The following is a 16,649-nucleotide window of genomic DNA, read 5'->3' as shown; positions in this document are numbered from 1 at the left end:
CACCTGTAATCCAAGCAGCTCAGGAGGCCAAGGCAGGAGGATGGGAGTTCAAAGCCAACCTCTGCATTTTAGCAAGGCCTTAAGCAACTCAGCGAGACCCTCTCTCGAAATGAGATATAAAAAGATCTGGGGAGGTGGCTCAGTGGTTCAGTGCACCTAGATTCCATCCCCAGTGCCAATAAATAAATAAATAGATAGATAGATAGATAGATAGATAGATAGATAGATAGATAGAAAGATAAAATTTAAAAATTTGGACAGAAGAGGAAAACAGAATTTACAAAGTACCAACATACAATCCTGAGACCTCTAAAACTGGGTGAAGATGATGATTAAGGCATTTTTACTTTACTCCTCTTCCTCGAAACCCACCCAAATCAACAAAGGCCAGCTTAGCCCTAGGAGATAACGAGTGTTTGAAATCTAGCATCCTTCTTGAAGGCAAGGACTAGGGTCAAGCTGTTTTGCTCAAGAAAACAGTTTTTAAGACTTCCACTAATCACTGCCTGAACTTACTTGGGGTTGAGGGTTTAGTGTGAGGACAGACCCTGACAAATATGAGGGACTTTGCTACCTACAGTTCCATGGCAGGATCTAGACTACTATAAACCACTATTTAAGACTAGGTGTGGCATGGAGACCCAGGTCAGGGAGCATGCAGGGAGAGAGGGTTTAAAAAAGAGAGAACCAAAAACCTTCCCCAGAATAAGCCCACAATCTGAAAATTCCTGAATGTATGAGAAAATTTAATGCTAAGAAAAATAGCCCCCAAAAAAAAAAATCAAACTGGAATACAAATTTACCCCAGACGTTATATTGTAAGACTTCAGGGATTCTTTCTTCACCTTTTTTTTGTGCTAAAGATGCTTGGTAATATAATAAAATCCATGAATTTTCCCCCAGAATAATTCACAAAACACGTAGTATTATAAAATGCAATTATATTAAAATAACAGCTATCAGGTATTTTCAATAGTAATATATCCTTATTAACACATTGACCAAAGCAAGTGACAGTTCTAATAACTACTGTAATTTCAAAGTAATTTTGTGCATATATAGTATTTTTAGATGTCTATAAAAATGGAATTGTAATATAAAAACATCTGTTTAGTAGTGATGAAATGATAGGTACTATAAATATTATCATGGTTTGTTATAAGTGAATGGAAATGTTAATATATTTCAGTTAAAGGTTAATGGAAATAAAAGTTACTTATTATTTCTACCCAATTTGTGGATTTGGAGGGAGAATCAAAATAGTGAATACTCTTACTTGGTTGTTAGGGGCAAACATGTGTTTTAGAATTTGAATTAAAATATCTGAAGATAACTATTGAAAAAAAATTGGAATGACACTTTTGAATATTCATTAGAGGAAGAGAAAAGTTTAAGAGATTTTATTAATGAAAAAAAAAGAAAGAAGGAAATTGAGAACTTTCCCTCAAATTATTAAATAAACACAAATGTATTAACTCAAACCTTTAAAAGACAGATAATATTGGTTATTTTATATGATCCTGCTATAGAGAGTTTGCTTGTAAGAACATACCTAAAACAAAACTAATACAGAAAATTTAAAAAGAGGAGGTACATTAGCTTTATTAGAGATACTAACCATGAGAAAGCTAGAAAAAGAAGAGTAGCATGAGATATAATGTCACTTAAGGCACATATATTAGTGACAAATGTTATGGTCCACCAGGAAGATACAATAGTAGTAAATTTTATGTACCTAAAAACACATCCTAAAGCAAAGCAAAATGTAGAGAATTAGAAAGCAAATTTGACTAGTCCACAGTTACAATAGAAGATTTTAAACACACCTTTAATGCTTATGCCTCTTTCAACAGAAAATACATACCTTTTTGCAGGCATGTAAAATATTTGTTTTTAAAATGATTATGTATTGAGGGTTAGGGTTGTAGCTCAGTAGTAGAACACTTGCCTAGCTATGTGTGAGGCCCTGGGTTTGATCCTCAGCACCACATAAAAATAAAGATATTGTGTACATCTACAACTAAATTTTTAAAATTTATTATGTACTGAATAACAAAGGAATTCTTAATGCATTTCCACAGTGGATTTAAAATAAAGGGAAAAAAGATTCATATGTTTGGAAACATGTTCCTAATAAATAGCTCCTGAATTAAAGAAAAAAACTACAGTAGGACTAAATAATTTTAAAATAATCTTAGTGATAATGTTACATGTTAAAACTGTTGGAACACATTGAAAGACTAAAGAAATGTTTACAGATTTTAATGCATCAATTTAAAAATTAGTAAGATGGAAAATAAACAAGCTTAGCATTTAACTCAGTGGTTGTCAGTAATAGGGTTTTTTTTTTTACATAGAAAATCCAAATATACTTAAAGACTATAGAAATGAAAAATATTTAAATCATATAAAAATACTGAGTACAGTTTTATAGAAATAAATTTTGCCAAGATAAAATGAATAATTTCTAAGAGAACTTCAGTGATCAAAACTGACTCAGAAAAGTTTAGGAAAAGCTGATTAAATTTAAAAAGTATGAAAAAATTAAAACTTGCAACCCTAAAACTATATTCTAAAGAGTTACAAGATACAGATGTGTCCATCAGTACTTTATCAGGTAAGATATTATAAAGCATGAAGAAAGCTGAAAACTAATCCACATATGAATACATTTTAAAAATTCTAAATGAATTATTAGCAATCTAAATCCAATAGAGTATACATAAACAGATATTTATTATTTCTCATTCTGGACAATGTTCCTGCTTTAATGCATCTTAATTAGGTATTCCCTAGTTTGAATTGGACTAGCCCTCCCTTATACAATAGTTACCAATTCTGGGTAAAATACAAAACAAAAACCATAAATTGAAGTCAGTGAAGAGTAATTAAACACTGACAGAAACTGGAGAGGATTTCACCTTTGAAAGAAGAATCTGCACTAGGCAAGAGAGGCTTATTTTCCACCAACTCCCTGAAGATTCTTGATAGCCTGTGTAGTTTAGAGTAACCAGAACTCTAGCAGATTGCCATGGTCTTGTCATTTGGGCACCAAAAGATAGAGTTGGAACTGCTGAAACGGCTGAAAACTAAAGGCAAATCCCTAGAAAGGAGAGAGCTGAAAAGCAGGAGGCCATTATATATGCATATAAATTCTCCTCAAGTCCTTGGCTGATCCATGAACCTTGCTTAAAGCAAACTCAAAGGAATGCTGTGGAAGCTAAGAGGTGAAGGCTGAAAAGACTGTGCAAGGATTTTTGGTGTGCGTGTGCACAGCTGAGGAGAAGTTCGAAGTTTGAATCCTGTCCATTGTAGGGGATACAGAGTTTAGAGTTTGAAAGTTGCTGTCATAGAGAGGCTTCCTGTTAGTCACCTTAGCATCACTCTGCTATGACCAGAATACCTGACAAGACTGACTTAGAGGAGGAAAAGTTTATTTTGGCTCAGTGGTTTCAGAGATTTTGTCAGTGGTCGGCCTATTCCATGACTTTGAGCCCAAGGTGGGGAAGAACATCATGGCAGAAGGGCAGTGGCATTGGAGGAAAACTGTTCAGTTTATGAAAGTCAGTAAACAGAACTGGAGGAAGGGGCCTCAGGTAGGGTGTGCCCTTCCAGGGTATACCCCCAGTAACCAACCTCCTCCAACTATACCCTGCCTGCCTACAGTTAGGATGGACTGTTTAGGTTACACCTCTCATAATCCAATCGTTTAGCCTCTGAACATTCAACAAAGGAGCTTTTGGGGGGCATGCCATATCCAAACCATAACAGACTTTATAAAATATCTTGGAATTTTTATCAAAACTCTGGAAGTACTATACGTTTTCAAGTAAAGACAATGTCTTAAAACTAAGAATTTACTGAAGATTTAAGATTGAAGCAGGAACTAACCTACTCAAACACAATGTAAAACTGAATTCCATAAGTTGAGGATGAGCAGATAGTAATTTAACTGTGATAAAACAAAAACTTGTACTTTATATTCTGTGTTCTACATAAATATAAGAGTAATGGAAAGAGTCTCAACCCCTACTTGAGGACACACAGAAGTTAATTCAAGATAAGCCATAGCTTTAAATATAAAAGCTACAATTCTAAAATGTAAAAGAAAAACATTGGGAGTACCTTTGAGACCTTGGGGTAAGCAAAAGTATCTTAAAGGAAAGACACTAAAAACACTAAATGCAGAGGAAAAAATAATGAATTAAACTTTGTCAAAAACAAAATTGAAAACTTCTGCATATTAAATGATTTCATTAAGAAAATGAAAAAGCAAACCACAGACTAGAGGAGTATTAGTAATATACATATCTAACAGAGAACTTTAATCCAGAATATCAAAAGAATTTTTGTAAGTAAAAAAAAAACACCTAAATTTTTTAAATGGCTAAAAGACTTGGACAGAAGTGTCTTAGAAGAAATATGAAAGGCCAATAAGCCCATGAAAAGATGTTCAGTGTAGTTAGTCTTAAGGAAAGTGCACAATAGAACCATAACGGGGGATGCCATCACACTGACTATTGAAAAGAATATGAATGTGGGTGAATGAACACGTCTCATACATGTATCTTACAGTTGAACATGTATATAATGTGTAAAGAATTCTTAAATAAGAAAAAATTTCATAGATGAAGGCATATAGCAAGTCAGTACATAGGAAAAGATAAAAATTGCCAATAAACATAGGGGAAAGTATTTCTTAGTAAACAGCTTTCTCTCTGTGTACTTCTATTCATCAGATTACAGAGTAGCACTTCTGGTTCAAACTTAGAACAATTTAGAAAATCCTGAATTAGATGTTAGTTTTCCCAAATATGCACACAGAATGGGCATAAAAGCTACAAGCTATCATCTGTTCTTTAGCATTGTTTGGGGATTTTGTATTATTTATGAAGAAGTGCTATTCTGGAGTCTGGGGAAAAGATATAAATATTAAGAACATAGAAGCAATATTTCTTGCTGTTGATTTGGTTATCTACCTGGAATCAGTGAATATATAGAGGTTTATAATAAAGTTTTCAGTTACTTTGTATTATGAAACTTTTCTGACCTTTGTTTTTTTTGTTTTTTTTTTTTTTTTGTAGTTTTCAGGATTTTGATATTCAAGGGTCCAGGAGATGCAGTTTGGACTGGTTGACAATAGAAACATACAAAAATATTGAAAGTTACAGAGCTTGTGGTTCCACAATTCCACCTCCATATATCTCTTCACAAGACCATGTCTGGATAAGGTTCCATTCAGATGACAGTGTCTCTAGAAAAGGTTTCAGACTGGCATATTTTTCAGGTGTGTTTTTAAAAACAAGAAAGATATCAAACCAAATTCTGAGTATTATCTGCTCAGTGACTTTCAAGGATAATCTTCTGAATAATGTTCATATAGTTATGAGTAGATCCTCAAGGTAGCCAAGGTTGAAGATAAGAAGCTAAAATACCTTAGAACTAGGTCTCCAGAAGGTGTTTTGTATCTTAATAATGAAATGAGCATTTTATAAACTGAAGTCCATTTTCTTTTTAAAGGTCTTAAATGTATTTATTTTAAAAATATCTTATTAAGTACCTTCCCATGTTTTGCAAAAGTTACTTCAGAATATTTTCGTGTCTATGTGAATTACCAGTTTTTTTACACTTTCCAGAAAAGAGGACTGGTTTCACAATTGTAATTGACTTTAAAGAAAAGTCTTTTGCTTTTTTTTTTAAAACTGGATTCAAAAATAGTGACCAGATATCATAGAAATGTGAAAAATTCATAGCATTAGAGTTAAGTGTATTTTTTTGCTGCAAATTATTTTACATATTTGAAATTATTTTACATGCTTTTTATATTTTTTCTTAAAAAGTTAGTCTTTGTAATATTCATTTAGCTTTTGAAGCACATTTTCTGTCACCCATGTGCCAGTGAATAAGTTGTGAGTTGGACAAATACATATTAGCCCAAAATTGTCACTTTGGAGACTATGGAAATCTGCTGTCGTTAAATACCTTAGGATGATATATTAAGATAACTAGAATTTTATAGGCACCTCAAATTTTTTTGTTCCCGTTTTATTTTGATGAATAAATTTGTATCTTTAGCTTAAATATGTGCAAAATTTTGCAGTTTAAAAAATTAAAATTATTGTTATGATTACATTGAGCATTATAGACAGTTTCAGATTAATCTTGCAATAATCATAGCAAAACTTTGAGTCTCTAATGAATCTGCAAGATATGCTATAATGTACATGGTAAAATATTTGTGTATAAAGATAAGAACTAGAGAAGAATATGAAAAAATATTTGAAAAGGTGATTATTTTAGATTAATTTTTTTATTTAAAAATTTTGTCACAGTTTTAATGTTTATACAATGCTGCTTAAAATTCTTAGGCAGTGTATCCTATTGGCTCATATATCTTACATCATTTTACTAAGTTCTATACTAAAATAGCTGTCTGCAAAACAGAATTGATCCTTTCTCTCTTTAGATCAAGATATAAAGACCTTTATGGAAAAAATAGTAGACAGTTAGTAAATTGAATTATTGAATAATTAGTGCCTGTACTAATTTGTCATTATAACTTAACCTGTTTTTTATAAGATTTTTTTAAAAACCCTTATAATTTAGGATTAATCAAAATTTGTTATAAAAAATACTTACTATATACCTTTTGACAAATATGTTTTTTTCTTTCCCCCTATTTATTTCCCATTACCTATATCCTACCAGGAAAATCTGAGGAGCCAAACTGTGCTTGTGATCAGTTTCGTTGTGGTAATGGAAAGTGTATACCAGAAGCCTGGAAATGTAATAACATGGATGAATGTGGAGATAGTTCCGATGAAGAGATCTGTGCCAAAGAAGCTAATCCTCCAACAGCTGCTTCCTTTCAACCCTGTGCTTACAACCAATTCCAGTGTCTGTCCCGTTTTACCAAAGTTTACACTTGCCTCCCTGAGTCTTTAAAATGTGATGGGAACATTGACTGCCTTGACCTAGGAGATGAGATCGACTGTGATGTGCCAACCTGTGGGCAATGGTTGAAGTATTTTTATGGCACTTTTAATTCTCCCAATTATCCAGACTTTTATCCTCCTGGAAGCAATTGCACCTGGTTAATAGACACTGGTGATCATCGTAAAGTCATTTTACGCTTTACTGACTTTAAACTTGATGGTACTGGTTATGGTGATTATGTCAAAATATATGATGGATTAGAGGAGAATCCACACAAACTTTTACGTGTATTAACTGCTTTTGATTCTCACGCACCTCTTACAGTTGTTTCTTCTTCTGGACAGATAAGGGTACATTTTTGTGCTGATAAAGTAAATGCCGCCAGGGGATTTAATGCTACTTACCAAGTAGATGGCTTCTGTTTGCCATGGGAAATACCCTGTGGAGGTAACTGGGGGTGTTACACTGAGCAGCAACGATGTGATGGGTATTGGCATTGTCCAAATGGAAGGGATGAGATCAATTGTACCATGTGCCAGAAGGAAGAATTTCCATGTTCCCGAAATGGTGTTTGTTATCCTCGTTCTGATCGTTGCAACTACCAAAACCATTGCCCAAATGGTTCAGATGAAAAAAACTGCTTTTTTTGCCAGCCAGGAAATTTTCATTGTAAAAACAATCGCTGTGTATTTGAAAGCTGGGTGTGTGATTCTCAAGATGACTGTGGTGATGGCAGTGATGAAGAGAATTGCCCTGTAATTGTGCCTACCAGAGTCATAACTGCAGCCGTCATAGGGAGCCTTATCTGTGGCCTGTTACTCGTCATTGCGTTGGGATGTACTTGTAAGCTTTATTCTTTGAGAATGTTTGAACGAAGGTTAGTATCAAGACAGAACTATAGTGATAATGCTCTGTGCAATAAAAACATTGATCAAATGTATGCCACAAGTCCTTGAATAGGATTGACAATACATTTTTGTTTTATGTTAGTTTAGGGATTATAACTATTATAACTTACAAAATCCATGTGAAAAACCTAAAACTGAAGGCACAAACTACTAAATACTTAAGTTATGAGATGAGGAAAGCCAATCTATATTTACCAGCTCCTGTTTTCAAATGCAATCAGAAATTTTGCAAGCTCTAACGCTCAGATATAATTTTTAACCTGTTTTTTATGTATTAATTCAATAATTCCACATATTTGAGAACCTACTACATTCACTCTACAAGTGAAAAGAAAACAAGTAAGGCATAATCTCAAGCAGTTTATAGTTAGGAAGACATTGGTGTATGGAATAAGACAGCGAAAACAGAAGTGCTGTAAGAGCTGTGAAACCATGATATCAAAGTCGGAAACATGTAGTCTGATAGGGAGATGTGGAAGCTTTCCACATGACACATTTAGGTGCCATATTAAATGTGTAAGTAGAATGTAGATGGAGAAGGGTGCTGGGGCTCAACAAAAGCCTGGGGAAGTATATAGAGTAGTAGAATGCCCAGCACTGCTTGGAGAATGAGCATATGATCGGAGCATAGATACATATGCAGTAGGTAAGAATGGGACAGACACAAGGATGTTCATTGAGAGCTTCAGAGTTCTCAGTTCAGTGAGAAATGGTTAAGCATTAAAGGGCAACCCTCCAGGGGGAGTAGTTTTCGTTGTGGAGCAGGATAAATTGAACCTCAGAATTTAATGGCAGAGAGGTCCTCTATGAGGTTATTGTGTAAACAATTATCTTCAGACCCAGGAGAATTACAAATAATAGATTTAACAAAGAGCATACCAGACAGCCAAGTTAACAGATGTCACACTGATGCATAGTGTCATAATAGCCACTACTGCAACTTCTCTTTGGTTAAGTATAAATGACCAGAAAACTCCTTATCACTTTGTAACAAAAGAGCACAGTGAAGAGTCAGGTTTTCAGTTCAAGATCTAGCTATTCCAGATAGTGTGTTGACTCATTTCACTCTTATCTGAAAAGAAATGTAAAAATGTAAAAACTTAATGAAGTGTTCCCTGAGACCTTTCAAATAATGTTACCTTATGTCTAGAACTACCTGCTTGCTTTGGGTTTTAAAAATCTAGTATTTTTATTTCTCCTTTGATGTTTTATAGGCTTTTCAATGTATTAAAACATGGGGATCCCAGCTTCTACTAGTATAAAATCCCCTGTGGACATATTGCCCACTACATCTTTGTATTCCCAGTGTAGGGATTATATGTATTATATGTATGACTAAGCTTTACAAATAATCAGATATGCTAATATTCAGATTGTTTTAATTACTAACAATAGAAATTTTCTGCTTTGACCTGCCTTTTTATAAACACTTTTTATCCCTGTCTTCTCTCAAAGATCATTTGAAACCCAGTTGTCAAGAGTGGAAGCAGAATTGTTAAGAAGAGAAGCTCCTCCCTCTTATGGTCAGTTGATTGCTCAGGGGTTAATTCCACCAGTGGAAGATTTTCCTGTTTGTTCACCTAATCAGGTATATTGTACTTTCTGGTTTCTATTTCAGTGTCTCTTGAAATAAAATCCATACCCTGTATATATGGTAAAGCAAGCTCCCTTGACTATTAGGATTTTGTAATAAAGTCAAGGATTAAATATATGGAGAATTAAATTTTAACATTTTTTTCATTATATTTAAAAAATACTACAAAATTCAAAAATATAATTTTTACTCTTTTGATTTGGTTGTATGTTTTTAAGGCATTTTACTGTTTAGGATAATTTAGTGCACTGAAATTTCAGAGTAACTTTAGCAAATTATTTTCTACTTGAACATTTCAGAGATTTAAGAATCAGTATTAAAATTAATATACTAGTAATATTACATGCTAGATTAACCAACTATAAGAAACAGTAATTGAAATTATGTCACCATTTTCATCTCACTTGAGGGAAAACTTTTAAACTAGATTTTATACTGTTTAATAAGAGTTTAACCCATTTCCTTTATATAATTACTCATTCTTTATTAATCTTTCTTAATTTTTAAGATTTCTCATCAGATTTTTAAGTTTTTCTTTTCCAATGCTTAAAAATATACCTGAGTTCATTTTAAGCATAAGAGTTTATGTTTATTTAAACTGTAAATTTATCCAGTGTATAAATGTATAAATTATATGAATACAAATTATCCTCAAAATTTTAAAAAATGTTGAATATTATTTGAGATAATTTAATTGTGTTCAAAATGGAAAAGCATCCCACTTTCCATGCATGAAATTTCTGATCAGTCTCTCACCTTACTTGAGTCCTCTAGGAAGTTCTTGGTGAGAATTTGTGCTTTTCAAATGTTTCTGCAGAGATAATTTATAATTCACAAGTTCCACTGTTTGAAATTCTGTAGGCAAAATAGAAAAAAAAATCTAGGTTGTGGTTTCTTTATATTATTGGTCCTACCATGGGGAAGATTTCTTTATAGGTACGAATCCACCCGTTCGCCGTCAATCATGCTGCCCCTGAACCCTGGGGAGTTACAGGGATCACAACCAATAAAAGGCTGCCCTCATTCCTGATACCAATTACAAGATCAGAGGGTTCCCCAAACCATCCTCATGTTTTATAATTCACTAGAGAGACTCAACTCACCAGAAGCTTACTCATGATTGCAAGTTATTACTAGGAAAAAGATACAAATTAAAATCTGCTAAGGGAAGAGATGCATAAGACAGAGTTCAGAAGGGCACTAAAGTTGGACCTCCCAGTTGTCTTTTTACCACATGAGACAGAAGAGTGTTGTTCTGTTGACAAAGATGTGTGACTCTGTTGACAGCTGTGTGACAATATGCAGGGACTATTACCAGCCTGGGAAGGCTCACCTAATTAAAACCCCTTCTAACTAAATCCCCCACCCTACATCACATCATTGGTATGATTCAGCCACAGTGTTGCTCTGTGGCTGGGCCAAGGCCTTCAGGAAAGAACACTTTTACCAGGCATGGCATTCCATGGGTTTAGAGATCACAGACACCAAGGACAAATGACTTTGGGTAAAATTACATTATTTAACTACATTCTATCCTATCCTCTAGGCTGTGATTTACCCTTGTGAGAGAATTCTACTCCAACAGCACTTTAAATAAAATACTTTCATTAATGATCAGGTAGATTTTATTCACATAATGAGATTAAACTTGTTAGAAATTTTTTGTATACAGTTGTCAGATTTCCATGGCAGCTTTTTTTTTAAGTTCAGAACTTTATTTTTTTATTGATTTAAAAAAAATAAATGACAGCGGAATGCATTACAATTCTTATTACATGTATACAGCACAATTTTTTATATCTCTGGTTGTATATAAAATATGTTGACACTAATTGGTGTCTTCATACATGTACTTTTTTTTGTAGTTGTAGGTGAACAGAATGCCTTTATTTTATTTGTTTATTTGTATGTGGTGCTGAGGATCGAACCCAGTGCCTCATGCATGCTAGGCAAGCGCTGTGCCACTGAGCTACAGCCCCAGCCCTCCATAGCAGCTTTTAAAAAGAAAAACAACCAAGGGAAAGAAATATGGAATGAACGTAACCATCTCGTGTGTATGTGTATTTGTGTGTGTGTGTATCAAAAAGAATTTCACCTGTATGTATATACAGAAAATACCATCCAAAGATAAATTAATAAAGGAAATCAGTGGAGGAGAGGAGAGAAAGGAAGGGAAGGAGGAAGGAAGGAAAGAGGGGAAATGGGGATTAAAAACCAATTTCTTGCATGTTTTATTTTGTCAGAATGAATATAATACATAATACATATAATTATAAAAATATAACATTGTAATTTACTATCTTGTTTAAAATGAAATACTTTATGAGAGATGTTTGCTGCTTCTAAGCTAAAAGAGCATAGGAAATTAGAATGTCCATGAGATCCCCGTATAGAATCTGCTGTTAGATTGGCTATCTTTTAATTAAACAGACTTTTAACTAAATGTTGAAGTCATTATTAAAGTATGCTGATGACATTGTTGATCTTAATGGGTGACAGCTGAGAACACAAGAGGCTAGAACTGAAGAAACTTTTGTTTGTTCCTGAGTATCTTAACCTTTATACAGACAGCACTCAACTTGAATGCTAGATTTTGAGGATGCTACATCTATGGAGAAATGCATTATGGATGTGAATCACTATTTTTACTTAAATTAACATTTATATCACCTCAAATGGTGAAAAAAATCTGACCTATTTGTACTATAAGTCCATGTATGTTGATATTCAGATTTCTTAATGACAGTCTGTGCTTTACTAAAACTAGACCATGAAATGTTCCTATGTCAGTAGTTTCTTTGCTTTCCATGAATTATGTTCTCAGTACTATGGAATGACCTATGTAGAAATCACAAATAAATTCAATGCCTATCACAAAGACAAATGGAGAACATAAGTTATCATATCTTCCTTCTTTGCTTTCTTTCTTTTCTCTATTAGAGGAGAGGCAACAGATAGTTTTGACAGGGAAGCAGATTTCATTTGAAGGAGGAGTATATTAACTCACCATTATTTCCTAGAAATACTATATTGTAAATGCTACATGCCAGCTTGATAAAAGCTGTTTATTCTGTTTGAATACTCTTTTTATAACCACTAGGTGGAGCTTAAAGACCATTTAAATGTTGTGCATTTAAAAAAATAATCTAGCTCATCTAGAAAAAAGAATAGATTTTCTTTCCGTTGAACAGTGTACCTACTTTCCACATGTACTAATTAAAAATTACCAGTTTTTCAAAGTATAATATGATTTAAGCTTAATACTAAACTGTAGAAAGTAAAACTTAATCCTTAAAGCTTGAGAAAGAATCCAGATGTCTAGATATCTTTGTGGAATGCTATAAACAAGTTAATTTCTTTATCTTTTCTTATTGTTTTTGTTGTTTTCTGTGTTTTAATATAAGTATATTAATTCCTTTATTTGTGACAATATAATTAAATCCTTAGTATTCATTCATTCAATAAATTGTTGAGAACCAGCTCTGTGAATAGAGTAATTCTCACCATGTTTAGGAAAAGTTTCAGCCATGTAAATCAAGTCTAACTTATACTTTATTTCAAAAAACCAAAAAACACATAGGGCACAGTAGGTCACTTATTAAAATATGGTAGAAATTTATTTATGTTGCTAGTTGTAGAAGTATCAATTTTATTTTCTACCTTTGGTATACTTTTAGGAATTGGCTACTATATGAGGTTTTAAACAAAATAACTTATCAATTGACATTAAATATCACTGTAAATAAAGTTGATTGTATAAAATTAAGTATCAAGGAAGTTTTTTATACAGTAAGCAATGATTCAAGTTATAGATTAGATTTCGTAGAGGGATGAATGAATAAGAATGAGGTAATTTAATTCATCCTCCCTAGACTCTAGTAACAATGGGTAGTAGGATTTTAGCCACAATAGTTTCTGAAGACTGTTTTTCATTTCAATACTTTATTGTTAGCTGTCTTAAAATCTTTCTTATTTTTGTAGGCTTCTGTTTTGGAAAACCTGAGGCTAGCTGTACGATCTCAGCTTGGATTTACTTCAATCAGGCTTCCTATGGCGGGCAGATCCAGCAATATTTGGAATCGTATTTTTAATTTTGCAAGATCACGTCATTCAGGGTCCTTGGCTTTGGTTTCAGCAGATGGAGATGAGGTTGTCCCTAGTCAGAGTAACAGTAGAGAACCTGAAAGAAACCATACTCACAGAAGTTTGTTTTCCGTGGAGTCTGATGACACAGACACAGAAAATGAGAGAAGAGATACAGCAGGAGCATCTGGTGGAGTTGCAGCTCCTTTGCCCCAAAAAGTTCCTCCCACAACAGCAGTAGAAGCCACAGTGGGAGCAGGTGGAAGTTCTTCAACTCAGAACACCCGAGCTGGTCATACAGATAATGGAAGGGATGTGACAAGTGTGGAACCCCCAAGTGTAAGTCCAGCACGTCACCAGCTTACAAGTGCATTAAGTCGTATGACTCAGGGGCTACGTTGGGTACGTTTTACATTAGGGCGCTCAAGTTCCGTAAATCAGAACCAAAGTCCTTTGAGACAACTTGATAATGGGGTAAATGGAAGAGAAGAAGATGATGATGTTGAAATGCTAATTCCAATTTCTGATGGAGCTTCAGACATTGATGTCAATGACTGCTCAAGACCACTTCTTGATCTTTCCTCAGATCAAGGACAAGGGTTTAGACAACCGTACAGTGCATCAAACCCTGGAGTGAGGCCAAGTAATCGAGATGGCCCCTGTGAGCGCTGTGGTATTGTCCACACTGCCCAGATACCGGACACTTGCTTAGAAGCAACACTGAAGAATGAAACAAGCGATGATGAGGCTTTGTTACTTTGTTAGGTACAAATCACATAAGGAAGATTGTATACAAGTTGGAGCAATATCCATTCATTGTTTTCTAACTTTAAAATTAAACTAGTTTTAGTTTAAAAAGAGAAAAAACAAGATGCAGGGTGATTTCTTATTATTATATGTTAGCCTGCATGGTTAAATTAAACAACTTGCAACTCTATGAACTTAGAGTTTACTAATTTAGCAGCTAAAATTGCATTATGTATTCATATTGTTCAGTAATGTTGTTCCATTTGTTTCTAATTGTTTTTATCCTGGTACTGTAGTTCATAGTAGAAATATGGCTGCTTAAACTCATTTGACTGTCATTTTATCTATCCTACGTTAAAAGGTTTGTACAAAATAATACCTTCTTTTAATTGAATCTTTTATGCTGTTGCCAATACATCTTGTAACTTAATATACTAAATGTGAAGGTTGTTAATGTACAAAAAGAAAACAAACCCTCACACTCTTTTGTTTGTATAACATTTGTCTGTTATTGGAGTTCATCACAATATCAATTTGTCAAAGGGAAAAAATCTTCCTCAAAATTTTTCTCTTACGTTTAACATACAGTGATGTGGAATTGGTAGAATTAGATAAATTAATTGCAAAAACAAAACTCTTTTATAGATTTTCTATTGTTGATTTTAATACTCTAATATGGTACAAACCAAATGATAAAATCCCAAGTCATTTCTGTTTTCATCTCTATTTAGGAACAGAATTAAGCGGATGAAGATATTCTACTATGCATTAAATCTTGAACTTTATAAAATATGTACAAAAATTGTACATGATAAGTTCCAACTGATAATGTCTTTCCCTAATATAGGGTTATGCTCGTGTTGGACCCTAGGGATTTGCACTAAAATCGTTTCAAGGTCTCAGATGAGTTCAGTGCACAAGCACTATCACTTTAAATACTATTATTTGCTACCACAGTGACTATATATTTCCATAGCTTTTGGGGATTGGGGGAACATTTTTATTACAACTTGATATTGCTTTGCAAGTTTCATATTTATTTGTTGTATTTAAAAACTGCATTATTGTACGAGTGATTTTTTTCTCAATATATTTTATTCTTGGGGGGGGTCATGTTATAATCTTGAAGAAAAGCAAATTAAGAAATCACTCGGATTGTGCCCCCCTTTTTAAAGTAGAGTGAATTGCAAAACTCCATTTATTTTTTTTATTGTCAGTTCCTGTTTATTTATTCTTTAGCCGTCTGTTTTAGTAGCTTAATGATTGAGTATGAAAAATGTATTTGTGTGTGATTATTGCTATTTATTAAATTTTTAAATACTTTGCTGAATGTCATTTTAAAGCATGTTTGAGGTCTTGTGTATTTGTCGTGTTATGCTGTCAGGAAGAACTGACTAAAATGTTTTAATATGTATCAGAAATTAAAATGATTTTTTTATTGCCTTGAGGTACTTTTTAAATCAAATTTGCTATTTATTTTTGTTGAATTTTGGTGCATATACAGATTCAGGCCATAAAATATGTAATACATCTGGGGAGAAAAATGAAAGGAAGTATATTCTGTTTCACCACTTTGTAGTAAAGTAGTAGCATACACCCATACTGAACGTAAAATTCCCTAAGGACCTGAATATCACTGCCTTTAAGAAAACTGCCTCCTAATTGTTTTATCTTGTTAATTACTCAATCCATTCTCTCTTCATATTATTTTCGTATGTATTTCAGACTCCTATAGAATAATGGCAGAATTTGGGTTAGCACATTCTAACCCAAATTAATCTTCTAGATTCTACCAACTGTCAACTCTCAGGTTTTTGGTTTTCTGGTGTATGTTTTAACTTATTTTTTTAGTTGACTAATACATCTTCCTGAGATGTATTAGTATACAGAGAGTAACTACTGCTGACACCTGTCTTTTAGTTCCCTTTCATAGAGATACTTACCAACACCAGATTCTTATATATTCCTCCAGAAATATCATAATGTATAAATGTATTCATATGCATATGAATACCATATATCATAATGCAAATTATGCTGCACATTTTTCTACAACTTTTCTCAAGGGGAGATTTTTATGTTTTTGTTGTTTTGTTTTGTTTTTTTTCCTAGGAGTCTAATTAGTTTTCCCAAAACTACTTATTAAATAATAAATCTTCTTTACTAACTTAAAATAGAAATTTATATAGTAAATTTCCACAGTATTAATAATGTTCATAGACAATTCTATTCTCTTCAGTTGATCTGCCTCTTTTTGTACCAATAATACATTGTTTTAATAACCATCATTTAAAAATGTTTCATCTATTCTTGCTTATTTTTACATATAAACTTTAGAATCAACTTCCTGAATTCCAAAAAAAAATATTTTTGTGGGAAGG

General features: G+C 33.2%; 1 protein-coding gene across 2 annotated transcripts in view; it reads left to right on the top strand.

Annotated features, from left to right (window-relative positions):
• The window catches only part of Lrp12 (LDL receptor related protein 12), an 86,838-nt gene extending 71,134 nt beyond the window's left edge, over positions 1–15,704 (top strand). For both annotated transcript variants that reach the window (XM_076835653.1, XM_076835652.1), the window contains 4 exons: positions 5,085–5,287; positions 6,709–7,813; positions 9,300–9,432; positions 13,420–15,704. In XM_076835653.1, coding sequence (XP_076691768.1) covers positions 5,085–5,287; positions 6,709–7,813; positions 9,300–9,432; positions 13,420–14,286 — 2,308 coding nt within the window. In that variant the 3' untranslated portion in view covers positions 14,287–15,704. The remainder of the gene's footprint in view (positions 1–5,084; positions 5,288–6,708; positions 7,814–9,299; positions 9,433–13,419) is intronic.
• Positions 15,705–16,649: the final 945 nt, after the last annotated feature.

This window comes from Callospermophilus lateralis, chromosome 16 (genome assembly GCF_048772815.1).
Source record: "Callospermophilus lateralis isolate mCalLat2 chromosome 16, mCalLat2.hap1, whole genome shotgun sequence".
NCBI classification, from domain to species: domain Eukaryota; kingdom Metazoa; phylum Chordata; class Mammalia; order Rodentia; family Sciuridae; genus Callospermophilus; species Callospermophilus lateralis.
The sequence above is the reverse complement of the archived record's forward strand: the minus strand, read 5'-3'. Positions and strand labels throughout refer to the sequence as shown.